This window comes from Delphinapterus leucas, chromosome 8 (assembly GCF_059928025.1).
Source record: "Delphinapterus leucas isolate spDelLeu-1000000601 "Yukka" chromosome 8, BTC_Dleu_Yukka2, whole genome shotgun sequence".
NCBI classification, from domain to species: domain Eukaryota; kingdom Metazoa; phylum Chordata; class Mammalia; order Artiodactyla; family Monodontidae; genus Delphinapterus; species Delphinapterus leucas.
This window is the reverse complement of record NC_143136.1, coordinates 28,376,097-28,397,437: the sequence shown is the minus strand read 5'-3', so window position 1 is coordinate 28,397,437 and position 21,341 is coordinate 28,376,097. Positions and strand designations below refer to the sequence as shown.

The following is a 21,341-nucleotide window of genomic DNA, read 5'->3' as shown; positions in this document are numbered from 1 at the left end:
TTGTTGCAGTCATACGTGGAAGTAGACTGAAGATTGGAGGTTTTATCTTGGTTACTTGTAATTCAAAAGGGAGAATAGTTTTAAGATGATTAATCTCAGAAAGAAGAACGAAAAGGGAAATTTCTAAAAGCTTATGGAAATAAGAAAAAGTAATACTTTTAAAATACAAAATCAGATTACCTCTTAGGTTATTTATAAAAGAAAACCAAATTCCTAAGAAACGCATTTCTGGCAGGATCTAGATACACGTTTGTTCTATGGGGAACAAGAGTACACAAAGCTTTTGACTTAGAGGAAATTAATTGCACGAACACAAAGAGGAGCTGTAGCTGGAATGGTGTAGCGAGAGGGAGGAATAAACATCTAGAAGCTTGGACTCTAGGAAGACTTCAGAAAGTATTTATCAGCCTGGAAGAGGATAGTCTGATGGACTGGAAAGAGCGCTGGAGGGGAAGATGACCTATGCCTTTAGCCTCTTTGATGTTCAAAGAATTAGTCACAGTCCTATGTTGACTCATTGAAATACTTTGTCTTTCCTTTGGGTCATAAATCTTTGTAAGTTGATGTTTATCAATTAGACACCAACTATGTATAATATGGTGTTTCAGTTCTTGTTATCCAGTATATAAAGGCATGTATTTGCAGAGTTACTTATGTTAGCCTAGTGGAATATATGCAGCCAGAATCTAAAGAATAAAAATCATTTTAATTAAAAATGAAAAAAAAAGAATGAAAAATAATAATAAATTTTAAAAAAACCATCATTTTGCTCAGAGCTGTTTCTGTGGGGAGTGTGTTCATGGGTGAAAACAGTAGAACATGAGAACCCTAATGCAGAGTCCCAGAGAGCGTCTAGAGGAGCAGCATGGGGGTGCCAGTGGGGACCACCACTTCAGCTGACATGCAGCTACAGCCGAAATTTAGGATCCAACTGGAGGACCAAAACAAGGGCACTTTGGGCTTGGCTTTTTCATTAACCGGGAAGAGGGAAGGCTTTATTTCAGCCTGGAGACAGAAATCGGGAAAACCCCCTACTCTTCTCATAGAATTGAAATGTGAATGCTGTGGGCCAAAATGTGGCTTAATTTCAGTGCTCTACAGAAAATTCTGGGAGTGACAAATGTGTATAAAACCTAAGTCCCAAATTGTACTTAGTGTGCTAAGTGAACGTAGGTTGAGACCTGACACTCCTTGCACCTGTGGCACAGAAGCAGCGCTCTACACCAGTTGCCTGGAATGAATGATGGCAACTGTCTTTGCAGGGAGAACAAGAGAGAAGAAACACCCTGTTGTCCTGAGCTCTGGTCCAGGAAGTAACCCTTTGTCACTCTATAAATATTCACATGGTTTCAAACAAAAGTGAAGAAAAAAGAGACTAGTTCAGGTTCAGATTTTGCTGCACGCAGGGTTAATGATTTGTGTAGCTAGTGTAAATAGTCTACAAAATGAAGTGTATAAGAAATACCACTTTCCTTATTTTCTGTAACTCAGAATATTTTATGAATCTAAGTCTCATTCCACTGGGATGGAGAGAAAATTTAACTTTACTCATTGTTGGGATTTCCTCTCCTCACTTACCCAGGCTCTATGGTTGGGTTTCGAGGGATTACATGGTACCAAGGCGTTTCATGGTGGGGGAGGATTCACTGGAAACTACTGTGATGTCCATTGTTGGTGGATCTCCCCAGTTTTCACACCAATGTGGAAATAAGAACAGCCTTGAGGGCTGTGGACTTGGAGATGTATTTCGCTTGGCTGACACAGTGTTTAGATGTTTTTGGTAATGCTTTAGGTTGGTTCATTCTTTCCACAGTTCACCATACTACCCATTACTCCTTGTCATCTTTTTTTTTTTACATCTTTATTGGAGTATAATTGCTTTACAATGGTGTGTTAGTTTCTGCTTTATAACAAAGTGAATCAGCTATACATAAACATATGTTCCCATATCTCTTCCCTCTTGCGTCTCCCTCCCTCCCACCCTCCCTATCCCACCCCTCCAGGCGGTCACAAAGAACCAAGCTGATCTCCCTGTGCTATGCGGCTGCTTCCCACTAGCTATCTACCTTACGTTTGGTAGTGTATATATGTCCATGCCTCTCTCTCGCTTTGTCACAGCTTACCCTTCCCCCTCCCCATATCCTCAAGTCCATTCTCTAGTAGGTCTGTCTTACCCCTAGGTTCTTCATGACATTTTTTTTTCTTAAATTCCATATATATGTGTTAGCATACGCTATTTGTCTTTCTCTTTCTGACTTACTTCACTCTGTATGACAGACTCTAGGTCTATCCACCTCATTACAAATAGCTCAATTTCGTTTCTTTTTATGGCTGAGTAATATTCCATTGTATATATGTGCCACATCTTCTTTATCCATTCATCTGATGATGAACACTTAGGTTGTTTCCATCTCCGGGCTATTATAAATAGAGCTGCAATGAACATTTTGGTACATGACTCTTTTTGAATTATGGTTTTCTCAGAGTATATGCCCAGTAGTGGGATTGCTGGGTCATAAGGTAGTTCTATTTGTAGTTTTTTAAGGAACCTCCATACTGTTCTCCACAGTGGCTGTATCAATTTACATTCTCACCAACAGTGCAAGAGGGTTCCCTTTTCTCCACACCCTCTCCAGCATTGACTGTTTGTAGATTTCTTGATGATGGCCATCTGACTGGTGTGAGATGATATTTCATTGTAGTTTTGATTTCCGTTTCTCTAATGATTAATGATGTTGAGCATTCTTTCATGTGTTTGTTGGCAGTCTGTATATCTTCTTTGGAGAAATGTCTATTTAGGTCTTCTGCCCATTTTTGGATTGGGTTGTTTGTTTTTTTGTTATTGAGCTGCATGAGCTGCTTATAAATTTTGGAGATTAATCCTTTGTCAGTTGCTTCATTTGCAAATATTTTCTCCCATTCTGAGGGTTGTCTTTTGGTCTTGTTTATGGTTTCCTTTGCTGTGCAAAAGCTTTTAAGTTTCACTAGGTCCCATTTGTTTATTTTTGTTTTTATTTCCATTTCTCTAGGAGGTGGGTCAAAAAGGATCTTGCTGTGATTTATGTCATACAGTGTTCTGCCTATGTTTTCCTCTAAGAGTTTGATAGTTTCTGGCCTTACATTTAGGTCTTTAATCCATTTTGAGCTTATTTTTGTGTATGGTGTTAGGGAGTGATCTAATTTCATACTTTTACATGTACCTGTCCAGTTTTCCCAGCACCACTTATTGAAGAGGCTGTCCTTTCTCCACTGTACATTCCTGCCTCCTTTATCAAAGATAAGGTGACCATATGTGCGTGGGTTTATCTCTGGGCTTTCTATCCTGTTCCATTGAGCTATCTTTCTGTTTTTGTGCCAGTACCATACTGTCTTGATTACTATAGCTTTCTAGTATAGTCTGAAGTCAGGGAGCCTGATTCCTCCAGCTCCGTTTTTCATTCTCAAGATTGCTTTGGCTATTCGGGGTCTTTTGTGTTTCCATACAAATTGTGAAATTTTTTGTTCTAGTTCTGTGAAAAATGCTATTGGTAGTTTGATAGGGATTGCATTGAATCTGTAGATTGCTTTGGGTAGTAGAGTCATTTTCACAATGTTGATTCTTCCAATCCAAGAACATGGTATATCTCTCCATCTGTTTGTATCATCTTTAATTTCTTTCATCAGTGTCTCATAATTTTCTGCATACAGGTCTTTTGTCTCCTTAGGTAGGTTTATTCCTAGGTATTTTTTTCTTTTTGTTGCAATGGTAAAGTGTTTCCTTAATTTCTCTTTCAGATTTTTCATCATCAGTGTATAGGAATGCAAGAAATTTCTGTGCATTAATTTTGTATCCTGAAACTTTACCAAATTCATTGATTAGCTCTAGAAGTTTTCTGGTAGCGTCTTTAGGATTCTGTATGTATAGTATCATGTCATTTGCAAATGACAGCTTTACTTCTTCTTTTCCGGTTTGGATTCCTTTCATTTCTTTTTCTTCTCTGATTGCTGTGGCTAACACTTCCATAACTATGTTGAATAATAGTAGTGAGAGTGGACAGCCTTGTCTTGTTCCTGATCTTAGTGGAAATGTTTTCAGTTTTTCACCATTGAGGACGATGTTGGCTGTGCGTTTGTCATATATGCCCTTTATTATGTTGAGGAAAGTTCCCTCTATGCCTACTTTCTGCAGGGTTTTTTATCATAAATCGGTGTTGAATTTTGTCGAAAGATTTCTCTGCATCTATTGAGATGATCATATGGTTTTTCTCCTTCAATTTGTTAATATGGTGTATCACATTCATTGATTTGTGTATATTGAAGAATCCTTGCATTCCTGGAATAAACCCCACTTGATCATGGTGTATGATCTGTTTAACGTGCTGTTGAATTCTGTTTGCTAGTATTTTGTTGAGGATTTTTGCATCTATGTTCATCAGTGATATTGGCCTGTAGTTTTCTTTCTTTGTGACATCCTTGTCTGGTTTTGGTGTCAGGGTAATGGTGGCCTCGTAGAATGAGTTTGGGAGTGTTCCTCCCTCTGCTATATTTTGGAAGAGTTTGAGAAGGATAGGTGTTAGCTCTTCTCTAAAAGTTTGATAGAATTCACCTGTGAAGCCATCTGGTCCTGGGCTTTTGTTTGTTGGAAGATTTTTAATCACAGTTTCAATCTCAGTGCTTGTGATTGGTCTGTTCATATTTTCTATTTCTTCCTGATTCAGTCTTGGCAGGTTGTGCATTTCTAAGAATTTGTCCATTTCTTTCAGGTTGTCCATTTTATTGGCATAGAGTTGCTTGTAGTAATCTCTCATGATCTTTTGTATTTCTGCAGTGTCGGTTGTTACTTCTCCTTTTTCATTTCTAATTCTATTGATTTGAGTCTTCTCCCTTTTTTTCTTGATAAGGCTGGCTAATGGTTTATCAATTTTGTTTATCTTCTCAAAGAACCAGCTTTTAGGTTTATTGATCTTTGCTATCGTTTCCTTCATTTCTTTTTCATTTATTTCTGATCTGATTTTTATGATTTCTTTCCTTCTGCTAACTTTGGGGTTTTTTTGTTCTTCTTTCTCTAATTGCTTTAGGTGCAAGGTTTTGCTTTTTATTCGAGATATTTCCTGTTTCTTAAGGTAGGATTGTATTGCTATAAACTTCCCTCTTAGAACTGCTTTTGCTGCATCCCATAGATTTTGGGTAGCTGTGTCTCCACTGTCATTTGTTTCTAGGTATTTTTTTATTTCCTCTTTGATTTCTTCAGTGATTACTTCGTTATTAAGTATTATATTGTTTAGCCTCCATGGGTTTGTATTTTTTACAGATCTTTTCCTGTAATTGATATCTAGTCTCATAGTGTTGTGGTCGGAAAAGATACTTGATACAATTTCAATTTTCTTAAATTTACCAAGGCTTGATTTGTGACCCAAGATATGATCTATCCTGGAGAATGTTCCATGAGCACTTGAGAAAAATGTGTATTCTGTTGTTTTTGGATGGAGTGTCCTATAAATATCAATTAAGTCCATCTTGTTTAATGTATCATTTAGAGCTTGTGTTTCCTTATTTATTTTCATTTTGGATGATCTGTCCATTGGTGAAAGTGGGGTGTTAAAGTACCCTACTATGAATGTGTTACCGTCGATTTCCCCTTTTATGGCTGTTAGTATTTGCCTTATGTATTGAGGTGCTCCTATGTTGGGTGCAGAAATATTTACAATTGTTATATCTTCTTCTTGGATCGATCCCTTGATCATTATGTAGTGTCCTTCTTTGTCTCTTGTAATAGTCTTTATTTTAAAGTCTATTTTGTCTGATATGAGAATTGCTACTCCATCTTTCTTTTGGTTTCCATTTCCATGAAATATCTTTTTCCATCCCTTTACTTTCAGTCTGTATGTGTCTCTAGGTCTGAAGTGGGTCTCTTGTAGACAGCAAATATATGGGTCTTGTTTTTGTATCCATTCAGCCAATCTGTGTCTTTTGGTGGGAGCATTTAGTCCATTTACATTTAAGGTAATTATCAATATGTATGTTCCTATTCCCATTTTCTTAATTGTTTTGGGTTCGTTATTGTAGGTCTTTTCCTTCTCTAGTGTTTCTTGCCTAGAGAAGTTCCTTTAGCAGTTGTTGTAAAGCTGGTTTGGTGGTGCTGAACTCTCTCAGCTTTTGCTTGTCTGTAAAGGTTTTAATTTCTCCATCAAATCTGAATGAGATCCTTGCTGGGTAGAATAATCTTGGTTGCAGGTTTTTCTCCTTCATCACTTTAAATATGTCCTGCCAGTCCCTTCTGGCTTGCAGACTTTCTGCTGAAAGATCAGCTGTTAACCTTATGGGGATTCCCTTGTGTTTTATTTGTTGTTTATCCCTTGCTGCTTTTAATATGTTTTCTTTGTATTTAATTTTTGACAGTTTGATTAATATGTGTCTTGGCGTATTTCTCCTTGCATTTATCCTGTATGGGACTCTCTGTGCTTTCTGGACTTGATTAACTATTTCCTTTCCCACATTAGGGAAGTTTTCAACTATAATCTCTTCAAATATTTTCTCAGTCCCTTTCTTTTTCTCTTCTTCTTCTGGAACCCCTATAATTCGAATGTTGGTGCATTTAATGTTGTCCCAGAGGTCTCTGAGACTGTCCTCAGTTCTTTTCATTCTTTTTTCTTTATTCTGCTCTGCAGTAGTTATTTCCACTATTTTATCTTCCAGGTCACTTATCCGTTCTTCTGCCTCAGTTATTCTGCTATTGATCCCATCTAGAGTATTTTTAATTTCATTTATTGTGTTGTTCATCGTTGCTTGTTTCATCTTTAGTTCTTCTAGCTCCTTGTTAAATGTTTCTTGCATTTTGTCCATTCTATTTCCAAGATTTTGGATCATCTTTACTATCATTATTTTGAATTTTTTTTCAGGTAGACTGCCTATTTCCTCTTCATTTGTTAGGTCTGGTGGGTTTTTATCTTGCTCCTTCATCTGCTGTGTGTTTCTCTGTCTTCTCATTTTGCTTATCTTACTGTGTTTGGGATCTCCTTTTTGCAGGCTGCAGGTTCGTAGTTCCCGTTGTTTTTGGTGTCTGTCCCCAGTGGCTAAGGTTAGTTCAGTGGGTTGTGTAGGCTTCCTGGGGGAGGGGGCTAGTGCCTGTGTTCTGGTGGATGAGGCTGGATCTTGTGTTTCTGGTGGGCAGGTCCACGTCCGGTGGTGTGTTTTGGGGTGTCTGTGGACTTATTATGAGTTTAGGCAGCCTCTCTGCTAATGGGTGGGGTTGTGTTCCTGTCTTGCTAGTTGTTTGGCATAGGATGTCCAGCACTGTAGCTTGAGTGAAGCTGGGTGTTGGTGTTGAGATGGAGATCTCTGGGAGATTTTTGCCGTTTGATATTATGTGGAGCTGGGAGGTCCCTTGTGGACCAGTGTCCTGAAGTTGGCTCTCCCACCTCAGAGGCACAGCACTGACTCCTGACTGCAGCACCAAGAGCCTTTCATCCACACGGCTCAGAATAAAAGGGAGAAAAAGGAGACAGAAAGAATTAGTAGAAGTAGAAAGAAAGAAAGAAAGAAAGGAGGGAGGGAGGGAGGAAGGAAGGAAGGAGGGAAGGAAGGATAAAAAGAAAGAAGATAACTAAAATAAAATAAAGTAAGATAAAATATAATAAAGTTATTAAAATAAACAAATAATTATTAAGAAAGAAAAAAAATAAAACGGATGGATAGAACCCTAGGACAAATGGTGGAAGCAAAGCTATACAGACATAATCTCACACAGAAGCATACTCTTACACACTCACAAAAAGAGGAAAAGGGGAAAAAATCATAAATCTTGCTCTCAAAGTCCACCTCAATTTGGGATGATTCGTTGTCTATTCATGTATTCCAAGGATGCAGGGTACATCAAGTTGATTGTGGAGATTTAATCCGCTGCTCCTGAGGCTGCTGGGAGAGATTTCCCTTTCTCTTCTTTGTTCTCACAGCTCCCAGGGGCTCAGCTTTGGATTTGGCCCCGCCTATGCGTGTAGGTCGCCTGAGGGCGTCTGTTCTTCGCTCTGACAGGACGGGGTTAAAGGAGCCGCTCACTCGGGGGCTCTGGCTCACTCAGGCTGGGGGGAGGGAGGGGCACGGAGTGCAGGGCGGAGCCTGAGGTGGCAGAGGCCGGCGTGACGTTGCACCAGCCTGAGGCGCGCCGTGCGTTCTCCCGGGGGAGTTGTCCGTGGATCATGGGACCCTGGCAGTGGCGGGCTGCACAGACTCTCCGGAAGGGGGGTGTGGATAGTGACCTGTGCTCACACAGTCTTCTTGATGGCGGCAGCAGCAGCCTTAGCGTCTCATGCCCGTCTCTGGGGTCCGCGCTTTTAGCCGCGGCTCGCGCCCGTCTCTGGAGCTCCTTTAAGCAGCGTTCTTAATCCCCTCTCCTCGCGCACCAGAAAACAAAGAGGGAAGAAAAAGTCTCTTGCCTCTTCGGCAGGTCCAGACTTTTTCCCGGACTCCCTCCCGGCCAGTTGTGGCGCACTAGCCCCTTCAGGCTGTGTTCACGCCGCCAACCCCAGTCCTCTCCTGGTGCTCCGACCGAAGCCCGAGCCTCAGCTCGCAGCCTTGCCCGACCCGGCGGGTGAGCAGACAAGCCTCTCGCGCTGGTGAGTGCCGGTCGGCCCTGATCCTCTGTGCGGGAATCTCTCTGCTTTGCCCCCCGCACCCCTGTTGCTGTGCTCTCCTCCGCGGCTCTTAAGCTTTCCGCCTCCGCCACCTGCAGCCTCCGCCCGCGAAGGGGCTTCCTAGTGTGTGGAAACATTTCCTCCTTCACGGCTCCCTCCCACTGGTGCAGGTCCCGTCCCTATTCTTTTGTCTCTGCTTTTTCTTTTGCCCTACCCAGGTACGTGGGGGGTTTCTTGCCTTTTGGGAGGTCTGAGGTCTTCTGCCAGCGGTCAGTAGGTGCTCCGTAGGAGTTGTTCCACGTGTAGATGTATTTCTGGTGTATCTGTGGGAAGGAAGGTGATCTCCGTGTCTTACTCTTCCGTCATCTTCCAGGAAGCCTTACTCCTTGTCATCTTAAAGAAGGTTGTTTCACTTACAGGCATACCTCATTTTTTTGTGCTTTGCTTTGATGAGTTATGCAGATACTGTGTTTTTTACAAATTGAACATTTGTGGCAGCCCTGCATTGAGCAAGTCTAGCAGGGTCATTTTTCCAACGGCATTTGCTCATTTAGAGTCTCTGTATCACATTTTGGTAATCTCACAATATTTCAAACTTTTTCATCATTATTATATTTGTTATGGTGAACTGTGATCAGTGATCTTTGATGTTATTATTGTAATTGGGGGCACCATGAACTGCACCTATATAAGACAGAGAACTTAATCCATAAATGTTGTGTGTCCTGACTGCTCCACCGACAGACTATTCCCCATCTCTCTCCCCGCCTTGGGCCTCCTTATTCCCTGAGACACGGTAGTATTGAAATTAGGTCAGTTAATAACCCTACAGTAGGCTCTAAGTGCTCAAGTGAAAGGAAGAGTCACGTGTATCTCATTTTTAATCAAAAGCTAGAAATGATTATGCTTAGTGAGGAAGGCATGTGCTAGTTGAAAGGTAAAACAGGCTGAAAGCTAGGCCTCTTGCCCCAAACAGTTAGCCAAGTTGTGAATGTAGTGGGAAAGTTACTGAAGGAAATTAAAAGTGCTACTCCAGTGAACACACTAATGAAGAAACTGAAACAGCCTTATTGCCTATATGGATAAAGTTTGAGTGGTCTGGATAGAAGATCAGACCAACCACTACATTCCCTTAAGCCAAAGCCTAAACCAGAGCAAGGAGAACCTAACTGTCTTCAATGCTATGAAGATTGAGAGAGGCGAGGAAACTGCAGAAGAAAAGTTTGAAGTTAGCAGAGGTTGTTCATGAGGCTTAAGGAAAGAAGCTGTCTCCATAACATAAAAGTACAAGGTGAAGCAGCAAGTGCTGTTGTAAAAATTGCAGCAAGTTATCCAGAAGACCTAGCTCAGATAATTAATGAAGGTGGCTACACTAACCAACAGATTTTCAGTGTAGATGAAACAGCCTTATATTGGAAGAAGATGCCATCTAGCACTTTTATAGCTAGACAAGAGAAGTCAATGTCTGGCTTCAAAGCTTCAAAGGACAGGATGAGTTTCTTTATAGGAGCTAATGCAGCTGGTGACTTTAAATTGAAGCCAGTTCTCCTTTACCGTTTTGAAAATCCTAGTCTTTTATAATTATGCTAAATTTACTCTGCCTGTGCTCTATAAATGGAACAACAAAGCCTGGGTGACAGAACATCTTTTTACAACATGGTTTACTGAATACTTTAAGCTCACAGTTGAGACCTACTGTTCCATGAAAAGATTCTTTTCAAAATATTACTGTCAATAACAATGCACCTGGTCACCCTGGAGCTCTGATAGAGATGTACAATGAAATTAATGTTATTCTCATGCCTGCTCATACAACATCCATTCTGCAGCCCATGGATCAAGGAGTAATTTCGACTTTAAAGTCATATTATTTAGGAAATATATTTCATAAGGCTATAGCTACCATAAATAGTGATTCCACTGATGGATCTGGGCAAAGTCAATTAAAAACCTTCTGGAAAGAATTTACCATTCTAGATGCCATGAAGAGCATTCATGATCCGTGGGAAAAAATCAAAATATCAACAATAACAGGAGTTTGGAAGAAGTTGATTCCAACCCTCCTGGATGACTTTGAGGGATTCAAGACTTCAGTGGAGGAAGTAACCACAGATATGGTGGAAATAGCAAAAGAACTAGAATTAGAAGTGGGCCTGAGGATGGGACTGATTTGCTGCAATCTCATGATAAAACTTTAATGGATGAGGAGTTGTTTCTTATGGATGAGCAAAGAAAGTGATTTCTTGAGATGGAATCTATTCCTGGTGAAAATGCTGTGAAGATTGTTGAAATGACAACAAAGGATTTAGAATATTACATGAACTTGGTAACATGAACTTGATAAAGCAGTGGTAGGGGTTGAGAGGATTGACTCCAATTTTGAAAGAAGCTCTACTGTAGGTAAAATGCTATCAAAGAGCATTGCATGCTACAGAGAAATTGTTTGTGAAAGGAGGAGCTGTCAATCAATATGACAAACTTCATTGTCTTATTTTAAGAAACTGCCGCAGCCAGCCCAGCCTTCAGCAACCATCACCCTGATCAGTCAGCAGCCATCAGCACGAGGCAAGACCCTCCACAGGCCAAAAGATTATGGCTTGCTAAAGGCTCAGATGATGGTTAGCCTCTTTTAGCAATAAAGTATTTTTTATTTTTTTTATTTATTTTTTTTTTGCGGTACGCGGGCCTCTCACTGTTGTGGCCTCTCCCGTTGCGGAGCACAGGCTCCGGACGCGGAGGCTCAGCGGCCATGGCTCACCGGCCCAGCCGCTCCGCGGCATGTGGGATCTTCCCGGACCGGGGCACGAACCTGTGTCCCCTGCATCAGCAGGCGGACTCTCAACCATTGCGCCACCAGGGAAGCCCTAAACATAACTTTTATATGCACTGGGAAACCAAAATTTCATGTAACCCATTTTATTGTGATATTTGCATTATTGTCATGGTCTGGAACTGAACCCACAGTGTTTGTGAGGTATGCCTGTATTTATATCATCTCCCTGACGCTTGAAGGTATTGAGTTGCAACCTCAGACAAGAGTCTTCAAACTCTGCTCAGTTTCTACTAGTTTTTGCCAAATAAAAAAGCCTATGAATCAAAGCAATATTCTCAAGAATTCTTTCTTGCTCTGAACCACATTTTATTAGAAACTTGTGTATTTGAGAGGATTGAAATATTCTTTTTTAAATGTATTTTTAAAAAATATAAAATGATGTAATAATGGATAATGCTTAGGTTTGAATTTTTGTTTTGTTTTTAATTTCAAATGTCCTTGCTTGGCAAAATAAAAATCGGCAGTCCTATTTAAAGAAAATTGGTCTGGGAAATCTAAATTATTAAGAACCCCTCGATTTTAAAAATGTGAAAATATGAGCAAGTTTTAGGGGGGTCTTGTTTTTTAATAATATTGATACTTCAAAATCTTATCCTAGAGTTATTCCAGAAATTATCCCTCCAAAGGTGGAGGGACAAATTAGGGGTATGGGATTAAGAGATACAAACTACTATGTATAAAATAGATAAGAAACTACGATATATTGTACGACACAGGGAATTATAGATATTATCTTGTAATAAGTTTTCAAGGACTATAATCTGTAAAAATACTGAATCACTATGTTGTACACCTAAAACTAATATGGTAAATCAACTATTCTTCAGTAAAATAGATCTAACAAAAAAAGAAAGAAAGAAAGAAAGAAAGTTATCCCTGCGTAGAACTTCCCACATTAGGATAAGCATAGCAGTAAAGGACATGCTACAGTCCCATCCTTGCTTCTTACTGTGGGACACTGGATGTGGGTGTTTTTTAAATAAATTTTTATTGGAGTATAGTTGCTTTACAAGGTTGTGTTAGTTTCTACCATACAGCAAAGTGAATCAGCTATACGTACACATATGTGCCTCTTTTTTTGGATTTCCTTCCCATTTAGGTCACCACAGAGCATTGAGTAGAGTTCCCTGAGCTATACAGTAGGTTCTCATTGGCTATCTATTTTATACATAGTATCAATTGTGTATATATGTCAATCCCAATCTCCCAATTCATCCCATCCCCCTGGATGTGTTACTAAGTTTAATTTAGCCCCCATTTTTTCATAAGTGTTGTAAATAAAAGGCTTAATTTGTCCAATATATAAGCTTTTAATGTGATTGAGCTGATTTTTTTTCAACTTCAAGATAATGTCCATCAAATGGAGCTTATACTAGAAAACTATCATACTCTTCTTGTGTCACATGACATTTTCATTTTAAGTAAAGTAGAATTACTCAAGCATTTTCATCCCTGTCTGCTACCACTATCATTAACTATAATGAATCTTTATTCTTCTCAGAATCCTTTACTAAAGATGTATGATTCACCAGTAAAGGCACAAAACTGACTGTAAAAGTGATTGGAACCTGGTTCCTCAATATTTCTCTTTTGGAATTCTAAAGAAGAAAAAGTCCACTTCTTGTTGGGTTGCAAGCTCCCTGTGATTTTGTGTGACAGAAAAAAAGAGAGAGAAAATAAGACATTTATAAAATGTTTGGATTGTTATTAGAATTGCTATATGTGCGTCTTAAGCGTGTTTAGCATAAGAAAAAGGCAGATTTTGTAGTTCTGGATTGTTAAAATTTCTCCTGAAGGACAGGAGAGACGTTGGAGGATTCCAATGGAGGCTTGTACCTCAAGACCAGTGGGCTCGAGAAAGGAATAAAGGGGCAGAAATTTAGGGGGTGGAGGTGGGGGTGAGGTGGGAGGAGGGGCGAGAAAAAAGGAGGTCAGCTGGAGGAGGTCATGGTAGAGAAACAGTGACCTGTGCCTTCCTGGTCTCCCGTTCCCCAGCCAAAAGGCCAAAGGCTGGAACTGGCTACTCCTGCGATGCAACATTTTGTCTGCTGTGTCAAAAACAGTTTTTTTCCTATTCACAGGAAACTGTTTTCATTGGCGGTGTTGTTCCAAAACAGGAAAAAAAAAATGTCACAGAAAGGTAAGGTATGTAATTAAGTTCTAAATGTGTATGTCATGCCAAGAAAACACTTTCCCTCCCCAAATGTTAAGGAATAAAAACACATCTCATGAGAAATATGTCAATAAATATTGCTCCATTTTTCCCCCTAGAAATGCGTCATGGGATGCCTTAAAACTTCTTAGCAACAGTACTTGATAAGCAAGTGATTACATATGTATTATTTAGCACTTGGGAAGTACTTGACCAAAAAAAGTGATTATGTATTTATTGTTTAGTGTCAGTATTTAGTATTATTTCTGTGTAGAGTTCTGTGGCGGTAGGGACAATGCCTTCTGTTTGTTTGTTTTGTTTGTTTTTTCATCCCCAGTGCTGTACACGGCAAGCCTATGGTAGGTGCTCAGTAAATGGTGATGCCCCTAACTCAAAGAAGTGTAAACATAACTAACTCCTTGGTGGCTAATAATTGGGCAGTCCATTAAAAGAAAAAATAACTTGCACTATGAGTGGGCAGTCTCACTTCTAGGTCTCTATCTTCCAGAAACTATGGCATGTGTCGCTAAAGGTACATGTATGACGATATTCGTTGCAGCCTTGTTTGGAAAAGCAAAATTGGAAAAGCCCAATCACCAGTGAATAAATGGTTAAATAATCTAGGGAACCTCCAACAATGGAACACAATGCAGCCATTAACAGAATAAGGTACTGACCTAGATAGATGTCCATACCACATTACATTTTATTGATAAAAGCAAGTTGCAGACTAATATGTACAGCATGATTTCATTTTTGTAAAGAAATAAAAATATGTGTTTCATGAGATATCTATATAAATGAGGGAAAATTCAAGAAGCGTACCCACCAAATGTGCAGAAGGGCTAGCGATGAAGTGTGGGATCAGAGGGACCCCTCCACTTCTTTCTTTATAGGATATGTAAAGTAGTAAGATTATGGGCGACTATCACTTTGGAGGGAACACTTCAAGTTAAAAATAAACTAATTTTCTACTGATGAAAGAATTTTCAATTTTTTTTTTTTTAATATGCAGGGCTTCCCTTGTGAGCAAGCAGATTTTACTTCAATCAGAGGGCTTTAGAAATTATGTCTTTCTTCAATGTGCCTTTAAATTTGAGGCTGCTTTTTTGTAGCAAAGAACTTTTTATTGTTTGTGGTACACTATATCAGGCAAATCTATTTTAAATATTAATGTGTATCTCATTAATTTATTTGCATTAGCTGAGCACTGTGAACAGCTGTGCAGTTTCTAAAATTCACTCAGTGTTTGGTCCAGCAGCTATACTGGCCAAGAGGTGCACCCTGGTCGGGAGCTGTTTTAGAATAAGAAGGAGGGTCTTCAGCTGAGTCCAAAAGTATGGCAATGGCTGATGGCAGCCCTGGCATTAGTTATATATTACTGTGCTTGAAAGAAAACAGAAGTATAATTCCTTATAGAGTCGAATCAGGCTTTTTCCAAATGAGCTGCCCTCACCACTCATCTGTGACTCTGTGGCTTACAACTACTTCTTGGGTCCAATGGAAACTCCTGGAATGCTCTTCCTTAGGCCCTCAGCTGAATGCCTCCCTTCTCACCAGTTACCCTCTCCCATTTCTCTCGCTTTGATCTGCCTTTATTTCTCAGACAGGCTCTCTCCTTTCTCCACCCCCACTTCTGAGCCTTGTTCAAAATTCATTCTACCTTGATGCTCTTCTAGAACAGACCCCACCTCCTCTTATCCACTCCTCAACCTTTAAGAGGGAGTATTTACAGGTGAATTAATTGGCACGCAATGAAAGAAAAACAGAAGCCAACGATTGCCAACAATACAGACTAAATACTTTATTAGGTTCCAAATGAGAAAATGGTAGTGTGAAACTATTTTAGTATAAATCCACCACCCTCCGCAAAGAGCCGGCCTTAGCATCCATGGCCCCCCAGTCGTGGTAGCGCCTGTACTCTTGGGGTCGCAGTAGGTACTGCCGGCCGCAGTAGTTGGGCATCTCATAGAGGACCCAGCAGCCCTCCAGCACGTGGAGGGAGCGGACCTCATTCAGGTGGAAGCGGTCCTGGATACAGGAGCAGTCCTCGCTCAGCTCCACCATGAGGCCTTTGTGATCCTCTCTCTCATACAGCCGCAGCCTGTGGGAGCTTGTCTGCTTGGTCCACAAAGAGAAAGAGCAGAAAAAGCAACCAAAGAAGAGATGAACTTGGCAGGTTGGGGCATGAGGTTGTCAGTGTCAAAACTGAGACTCTGAAATTGCTGTGAATGCTTCGTATGGATCTGTGTTCTACTAGCATTTAACAAATGCTCATTTTCTACTTCTTGTGTGAGAGGTGGAATTTTTAAGAAGTTCAAGGTCTGGGTTAGAATCCATCACAAGCTCAAATATCTTGATTCCTAATTCTTAATTCCATAATTTCTCGATTCCTAGGTGATAAACCTACATTTTGGGGGAAAACGATAAGTATTTTGCCTATATTTTAATATGAGTATTATCTCCAAAAGTTATATACATATACACATAAATTTACCACTAAAACAGAATTTTAAAAAATCACATCCTTTGGTGGAAAATTTATATAAATAGTCTGAAACCAGAATTCAACTGATTTTCCAAATTAAGAAAAATTACCTTTTCCAAAATTGGAAGATAGCTTTGAATAGCCTATATTAACAACAGAGTTTTCCATTTTTACTAGTCTGCAGTGGAAACTATCTAATTTGTTCATTATCAATTCCTTTACTATAGGTAAAAGTTAATTTGTTAGAAATACTGCCTTCTTATGCCTAAACAGCTTCCCACTTGCAAGTTTTTTTTATATCCCATTGTGATATTACATTTGTCACACACAAGCTTTGACTGACCTAATGGCAGCAAAGATTAAAAACAAAACTGACTCTTTCCCTAAGTGAATTCTTCCTTATATTCTCTGCTGTTTTTGTGCCGGGATCTATCTGGGCTTTGGCAGCTACCCAAAGCCCACTTAACCTTAAGGCGTATTTAAAGGAAAACTTTCCTCGCTCTAACACCCGTCACTAACAGAGTGAGGACACTCAGGTGGCATGACTGAAATCAAGCTGAACTCACTTGGGGGATGAGACAGCAGGAGCGGATGGAGTCGTTGAAGCCCATCCACTGCTGGTAGTCGGGGTAGTCGCCGCGCCGCAGGAAGTACTGGTGGCCCTGGTAGTTGGGGCGCTCATAGAGCATCCAGCAGCCGCTGTCCACCCGGATGGAGTTGCAGCGGCTGAAGTAGGGCTGCAGGTTGGGGCAGTCGCTGCTGCACTCGTAGCAGCGGCCCTGGAAGCCCCGGTCCTCGTAGAAGGTGATCTGCAAAGGAAGTATAATTCAAAATTAAATCATTTGCTCCCCATAATGCATCTTGTATAGAGGCATTTTTCCCCGCTCCATTTTATTTCACTTGTGTTCCGTTTACCTTCCCCATGGCTGGTTGACACGATGATGTGAGTTCAGTGTGATGGGGCCCCGGCAGCGCAGCGGGTCTATATAGCAGGACGGCTGCTGTGTTGGCAAGAACAACACAAAAGGGGCCCCGGGGGTGAGTAAGGGGGTTTTATGGATCCCTTTTGCATGCTGCATTCAGTGGAAATGCCTGTCTAGTCTGCCCTCATTCTCTGGTATATTCTAACGCTGTCTGTTCGGGCTCTGGATGAGTCCCTAGAGTTGCTTTTATTTGGATTCTTAGTGTTTTATAAATTTATCAGCACATCAGTGTGAACTTTTGACCTGAAACTCACATCTCTATACATATGATTCGTTTATGCCCTGTGTATTTTGGGGGAAAAAATCCATGTCTTTATGGAAGTGCCCCAGAATTCCAGAGAGGCTGTGGGTGAAGCAGAATGCCACAAGCACTGATTTTCCTGGACCACGGAGACCACTCTATCTTAAAACTGCTTTCTTCACAGGACTTGTCAATCCAGTACAGGACACAAATCTGGATTCTCATTTTTGCTAGTTTTGACAATGCTTTAAGGCATAGCTTTTAACTTCCTCTTTGGTGAGTACGCTTCATATAACTGGAAACCAGCCCCTTGTAGCTGACTTGTGATAAGAACCAAAAGAAAGGTTTTTATGACCATTGGGTTCAAGACTGAGAAGTATATTGCTTTATAGATTGCTTTCCCTTCACCAGGGGAAGGCAGTAAAGCCTCGTGGACTCAGAATGTCCACTTAGTAGCCACATGAACTTGGCAAGCCACACAACCTCTCAGAGCAGGAGTTACTTATCTCATGGGATATAGTATGTTGAATGAGAGACAGAGAGAGAGAGAGAGAGAAAGAAAGAGAGAGAGAGAGAGAGAAAAGAAAGACAAAGAAAGAGAAAGGAAGGAAGGAAGGGAGGAAGGGAGGGAGGGAGGAAGGGAGGGAGGAAGGGAGGGAGGGAGGGAGGGAGGGAGGGAGGGAGGGAGGAAGGAAGGAAGGAAGAAAAGAAAGAAGGGGCCTGCAGCCTCTAATATTTGAAAGCTGGTCTGGCCCTCAGAGCTAGGCCATATTTCCCTATTAGACATAAACAATCTCACAAAATACCAACTGAGGCCAGGTTACCCTGAGACCATGATGAAATGAGACAAAATAAGGCGATTTTGTAATTTTGTCTCAGCATAGGCAAAAACAAAGCGAATGTGCCACCCACAAAACACCAGACACAGGCCCTCTCTCAGCAAAAATGATTAACTGCTACTTCTATATCAATTGCAGCTTAATCCTTGTTCTTTGCTCCCTTCCCCATGAGTAGAACTATTAAGATATCCAATTATAAAATTACCCTTGCTGTCTGACAACATCCAATTTAGTGAACTCCTGCTTTTTATTTTATTGTTTATTTTATGTTTTTTTGGCCGCACCACGCAGCATGTGGGGTCTTAGTTCCCTGACCAGGGATTGAACCCGTACCCCCTGCGGTGGAAGTGCGGAGTCCTAACCACTGTACCACTAGGGAAGTCCAACATCTGCCTTTTTAGGCACTTCCCCAAGTCACCCAACCAAAGTACAAGTCCTATCATAGTTCTTTCTAACCCTCTTACGGAGACAGTCCATGCTTCCCCATGGTGTATGTTCTCTCCGTCACTGTAACCAGTAACAAACCCCTTTGTTTCACAACAGGTGTGTCTGGTGGCTTTTGGCTAAAGGACATTGACCTGAATAAGTGGGATTATGTGTTTAATGTGTTTGGCACATACCTGGCACAAATGAGCCCTGAATAAACGTTTGATATTAGTAATAGTGAGACATTATTAAGGATGACTTCAGCCCAATTGTCTCTCTCAAAAATGTTCAGTCCTCTCAAAGATGCCTGAAAAATGTCTCCACCACAAAGCTGTTTTGTGGTAAAAATGTAGATTTGGAATGAACTTTAGAAATCATCTAGTGTTCTTCAAACTCCAGGGTGCATTAAGAATCACCTGTGCTTATTAAAAATGCTAATTGCCAGGCTCTACCCTCTTCTGAGATGCTGCATCGTTAGATCTGGAAAGGACTCTAGGAATCTGTATTGTTATCTGGCAGCAGCAGGTCGTTCTTGACCAAACTTTGAAAAACACTACTCTGATTTATTCCTTCTTCTTTTCTTTTCCATTCTTTTCCTTGTGTGTGTGTGTGTGTGTGTGTGTGTGTGTGTGTGTGTAGCTGATTTACAGTGTTTTGTTAGTTTCAGGTGTAGCGATTCAGTTATACATATATTTATATCTATTCTTTTTCAGATGCTTTTCCCTTATGGGTTATTGAGTATAGTCCCCTGTGCTATATATGAGGTCCTTGTTGTTTACTATTTTATGTATAGTAATGTGTATATGTTAATCCCAAACTCCTAATTTATCTCCCCGCCCCTCCGCCCTGCCATCCATCTTTACTTTTGTATTCTCACTAACTGGAAAAATGAACTGGCCCGTAAAGTTTACTCAATAAGTGTCTGGGGGATATGAACGTTATTCCCTCGTCTGAAATTCATCGTTGTAATAGTCCACGGGACCTCTTTCAAAGGCTCAGCAAAACAGGCCTACACACTCGCATCAAAGTTCAGCATTTGCAACTTTCAATGTGTAGGATGACATAAGCACCCTGCATTTGATCTATTTAATGGGCATTTATAATAGGCGAGATGAGTAAGCAAAAGAGAGAAAACAGAACTGTGCTGTCCCCTAAGCCCTCTGCTCCTTCGTAATTCTAATTTTATGTCTCCTGAGATGCCAAATTACTGTTACAACAGCAGTGTCCAATTCCAGAGTTTTGCTAGTGTCTGAGGTCCAATCAACTGTCCACCTTACTACCCACATGCTTGCTTCCTAGTATTAATAATTAACGTAGCATTTGTATCATATACGTGCTTGGTTAAATGAGAAGAGGTCATTTGGTTGGCGGCCATGTAGACCAAACTCTCCCAAACAAGGAGACTGGGTAAGGACCCGGAGATCACCATCATAGCACCAGCCTCTGGTTCTCTTTCTCGGCTTGTCTTTGATGGCCATTCAGTAACTGACGTGAAGACAGGAGGCAATCATTGACCCACCTCTGCTTAACTCCTATGGCATTCCTCTTGGAACAAATGAATTTTCATGTTAAAAATGTGAAATAAAATTCATATTTTATGGTAAGGCAAGAAAAATATCAACATAAAAATTCTTTTCTGCCCTTTGGCCTCCCCCCCCCCCGCATTGTGTATCTGCATTATACATCAACCAGACCTCCCCCATCATCAAGAATGCCTGCTCAACCATAAACAGCAATATTCTCCTAGCACCAAAAAGGCAACTCCTTAAAAAATAACATTCCTTCTTTTTGGTTTTCTTTTTTAAATAAATTTTTTTTTATTTTTGGCTGTGTTGGGTCTTCCTTGCTGTGCGCAGGCTTTCTCTAGTTGTGGCGAGCGGGGGCTACTCTTCATTACGGTGTGCGGGCTTCTCATCGCTGTGGCCTCTCTTGTTGTGGAGCACGGGCTCTAGGCGCGCGGGCTTCAGTAGTTGTGGCTTGTGGGCTTCAGTATTTGTGGCTGGAGGACTCTAGAGCGTACGCTCAGTAGTTGTAGCACACAGGCTTATTTACTCTGTGCCATGTGGGATCTTCCTGGACCAAGGCTCGAACCTGTGTCCCCTGCATTGGCAGGTGGATTCTTAACCACTGTGCCACCAGAGAAGTCCAACATTCCTTCTAGAGCTTGTAAAGGGTCACGTGACCCACCATGATGGCGCTTAAATCTGGATTATGTAAACTGGCAATAATATGTCATTTAATGTACATCCCTCTGTCTCAGAAAACTTATATATACACTGTGTCTTGACTTCTAACAGGCAGAACAGTTCTCAGAGCTTCCTGAGGTGCTCTTCCCAGGTTATAATCCTCAAATTTGGCTCGAATAAAATTTTCCAATTCTTTCTTAAATTGACTGATTAATTTTTCATCGACAATAACAATACGTCTCGGGACTTCCCCGGTGGTCCAATGACTAAGACTCCATGCTCCCAATGCTGGGGGCCAGAGTTCGATCCGTGGTCGGGGAACTAGATCCCACATGCACGCTGCAACTAAGAGTTCACATGCTGCAATGAACATCCTGCGTGCCATAACTAAGATCTGGCGCAGTCCAAAATAAATAAACAAAAATAAAATAAGTATTTGAAAAAAAGAAACAAAAACTATATGCCTTCTTGTTTAAGCAACAGGAGGTTGTGACTGTCAGTTTTGCTTTAATAAACCCACAAAGAAGAAAATTTGAACTCCAAAAGTCCAGAGGGAATAGAATAAGACACCTGCTTACATCAGG

At 40.8% G+C, this 21,341-nt stretch overlaps 1 protein-coding gene across 2 annotated transcripts; it reads right to left on the bottom strand.

Annotated features, from left to right (window-relative positions):
- Nucleotides 1-15,354: 15,354 nt before the first annotated feature.
- On the bottom strand, nt 15,355-17,563 carry LOC111172076 (gamma-crystallin C). 2 transcript variants are annotated; one of them, XM_022568290.3, is made up of 3 exons: nt 16,998-17,563; nt 16,649-16,891; nt 15,355-15,712 (listed from the first exon to the last, which is right to left on the bottom strand). In XM_022568290.3, the coding sequence occupies exons 1-3, from the start codon at nt 17,004-17,006 to the stop codon at nt 15,440-15,442; spliced, it is 525 nt and encodes a 174-aa protein (XP_022423998.1). In that variant the 5' UTR covers nt 17,007-17,563; the 3' UTR covers nt 15,355-15,439. The 2 variants fall into 2 exon arrangements, with proteins under 2 accessions (XP_022423998.1, XP_022423997.1); XM_022568289.2 differs by having other exon boundaries at nt 15,355-15,715; nt 16,998-17,006.
- Between the last annotated feature and the right edge of the window lie 3,778 nt (nt 17,564-21,341).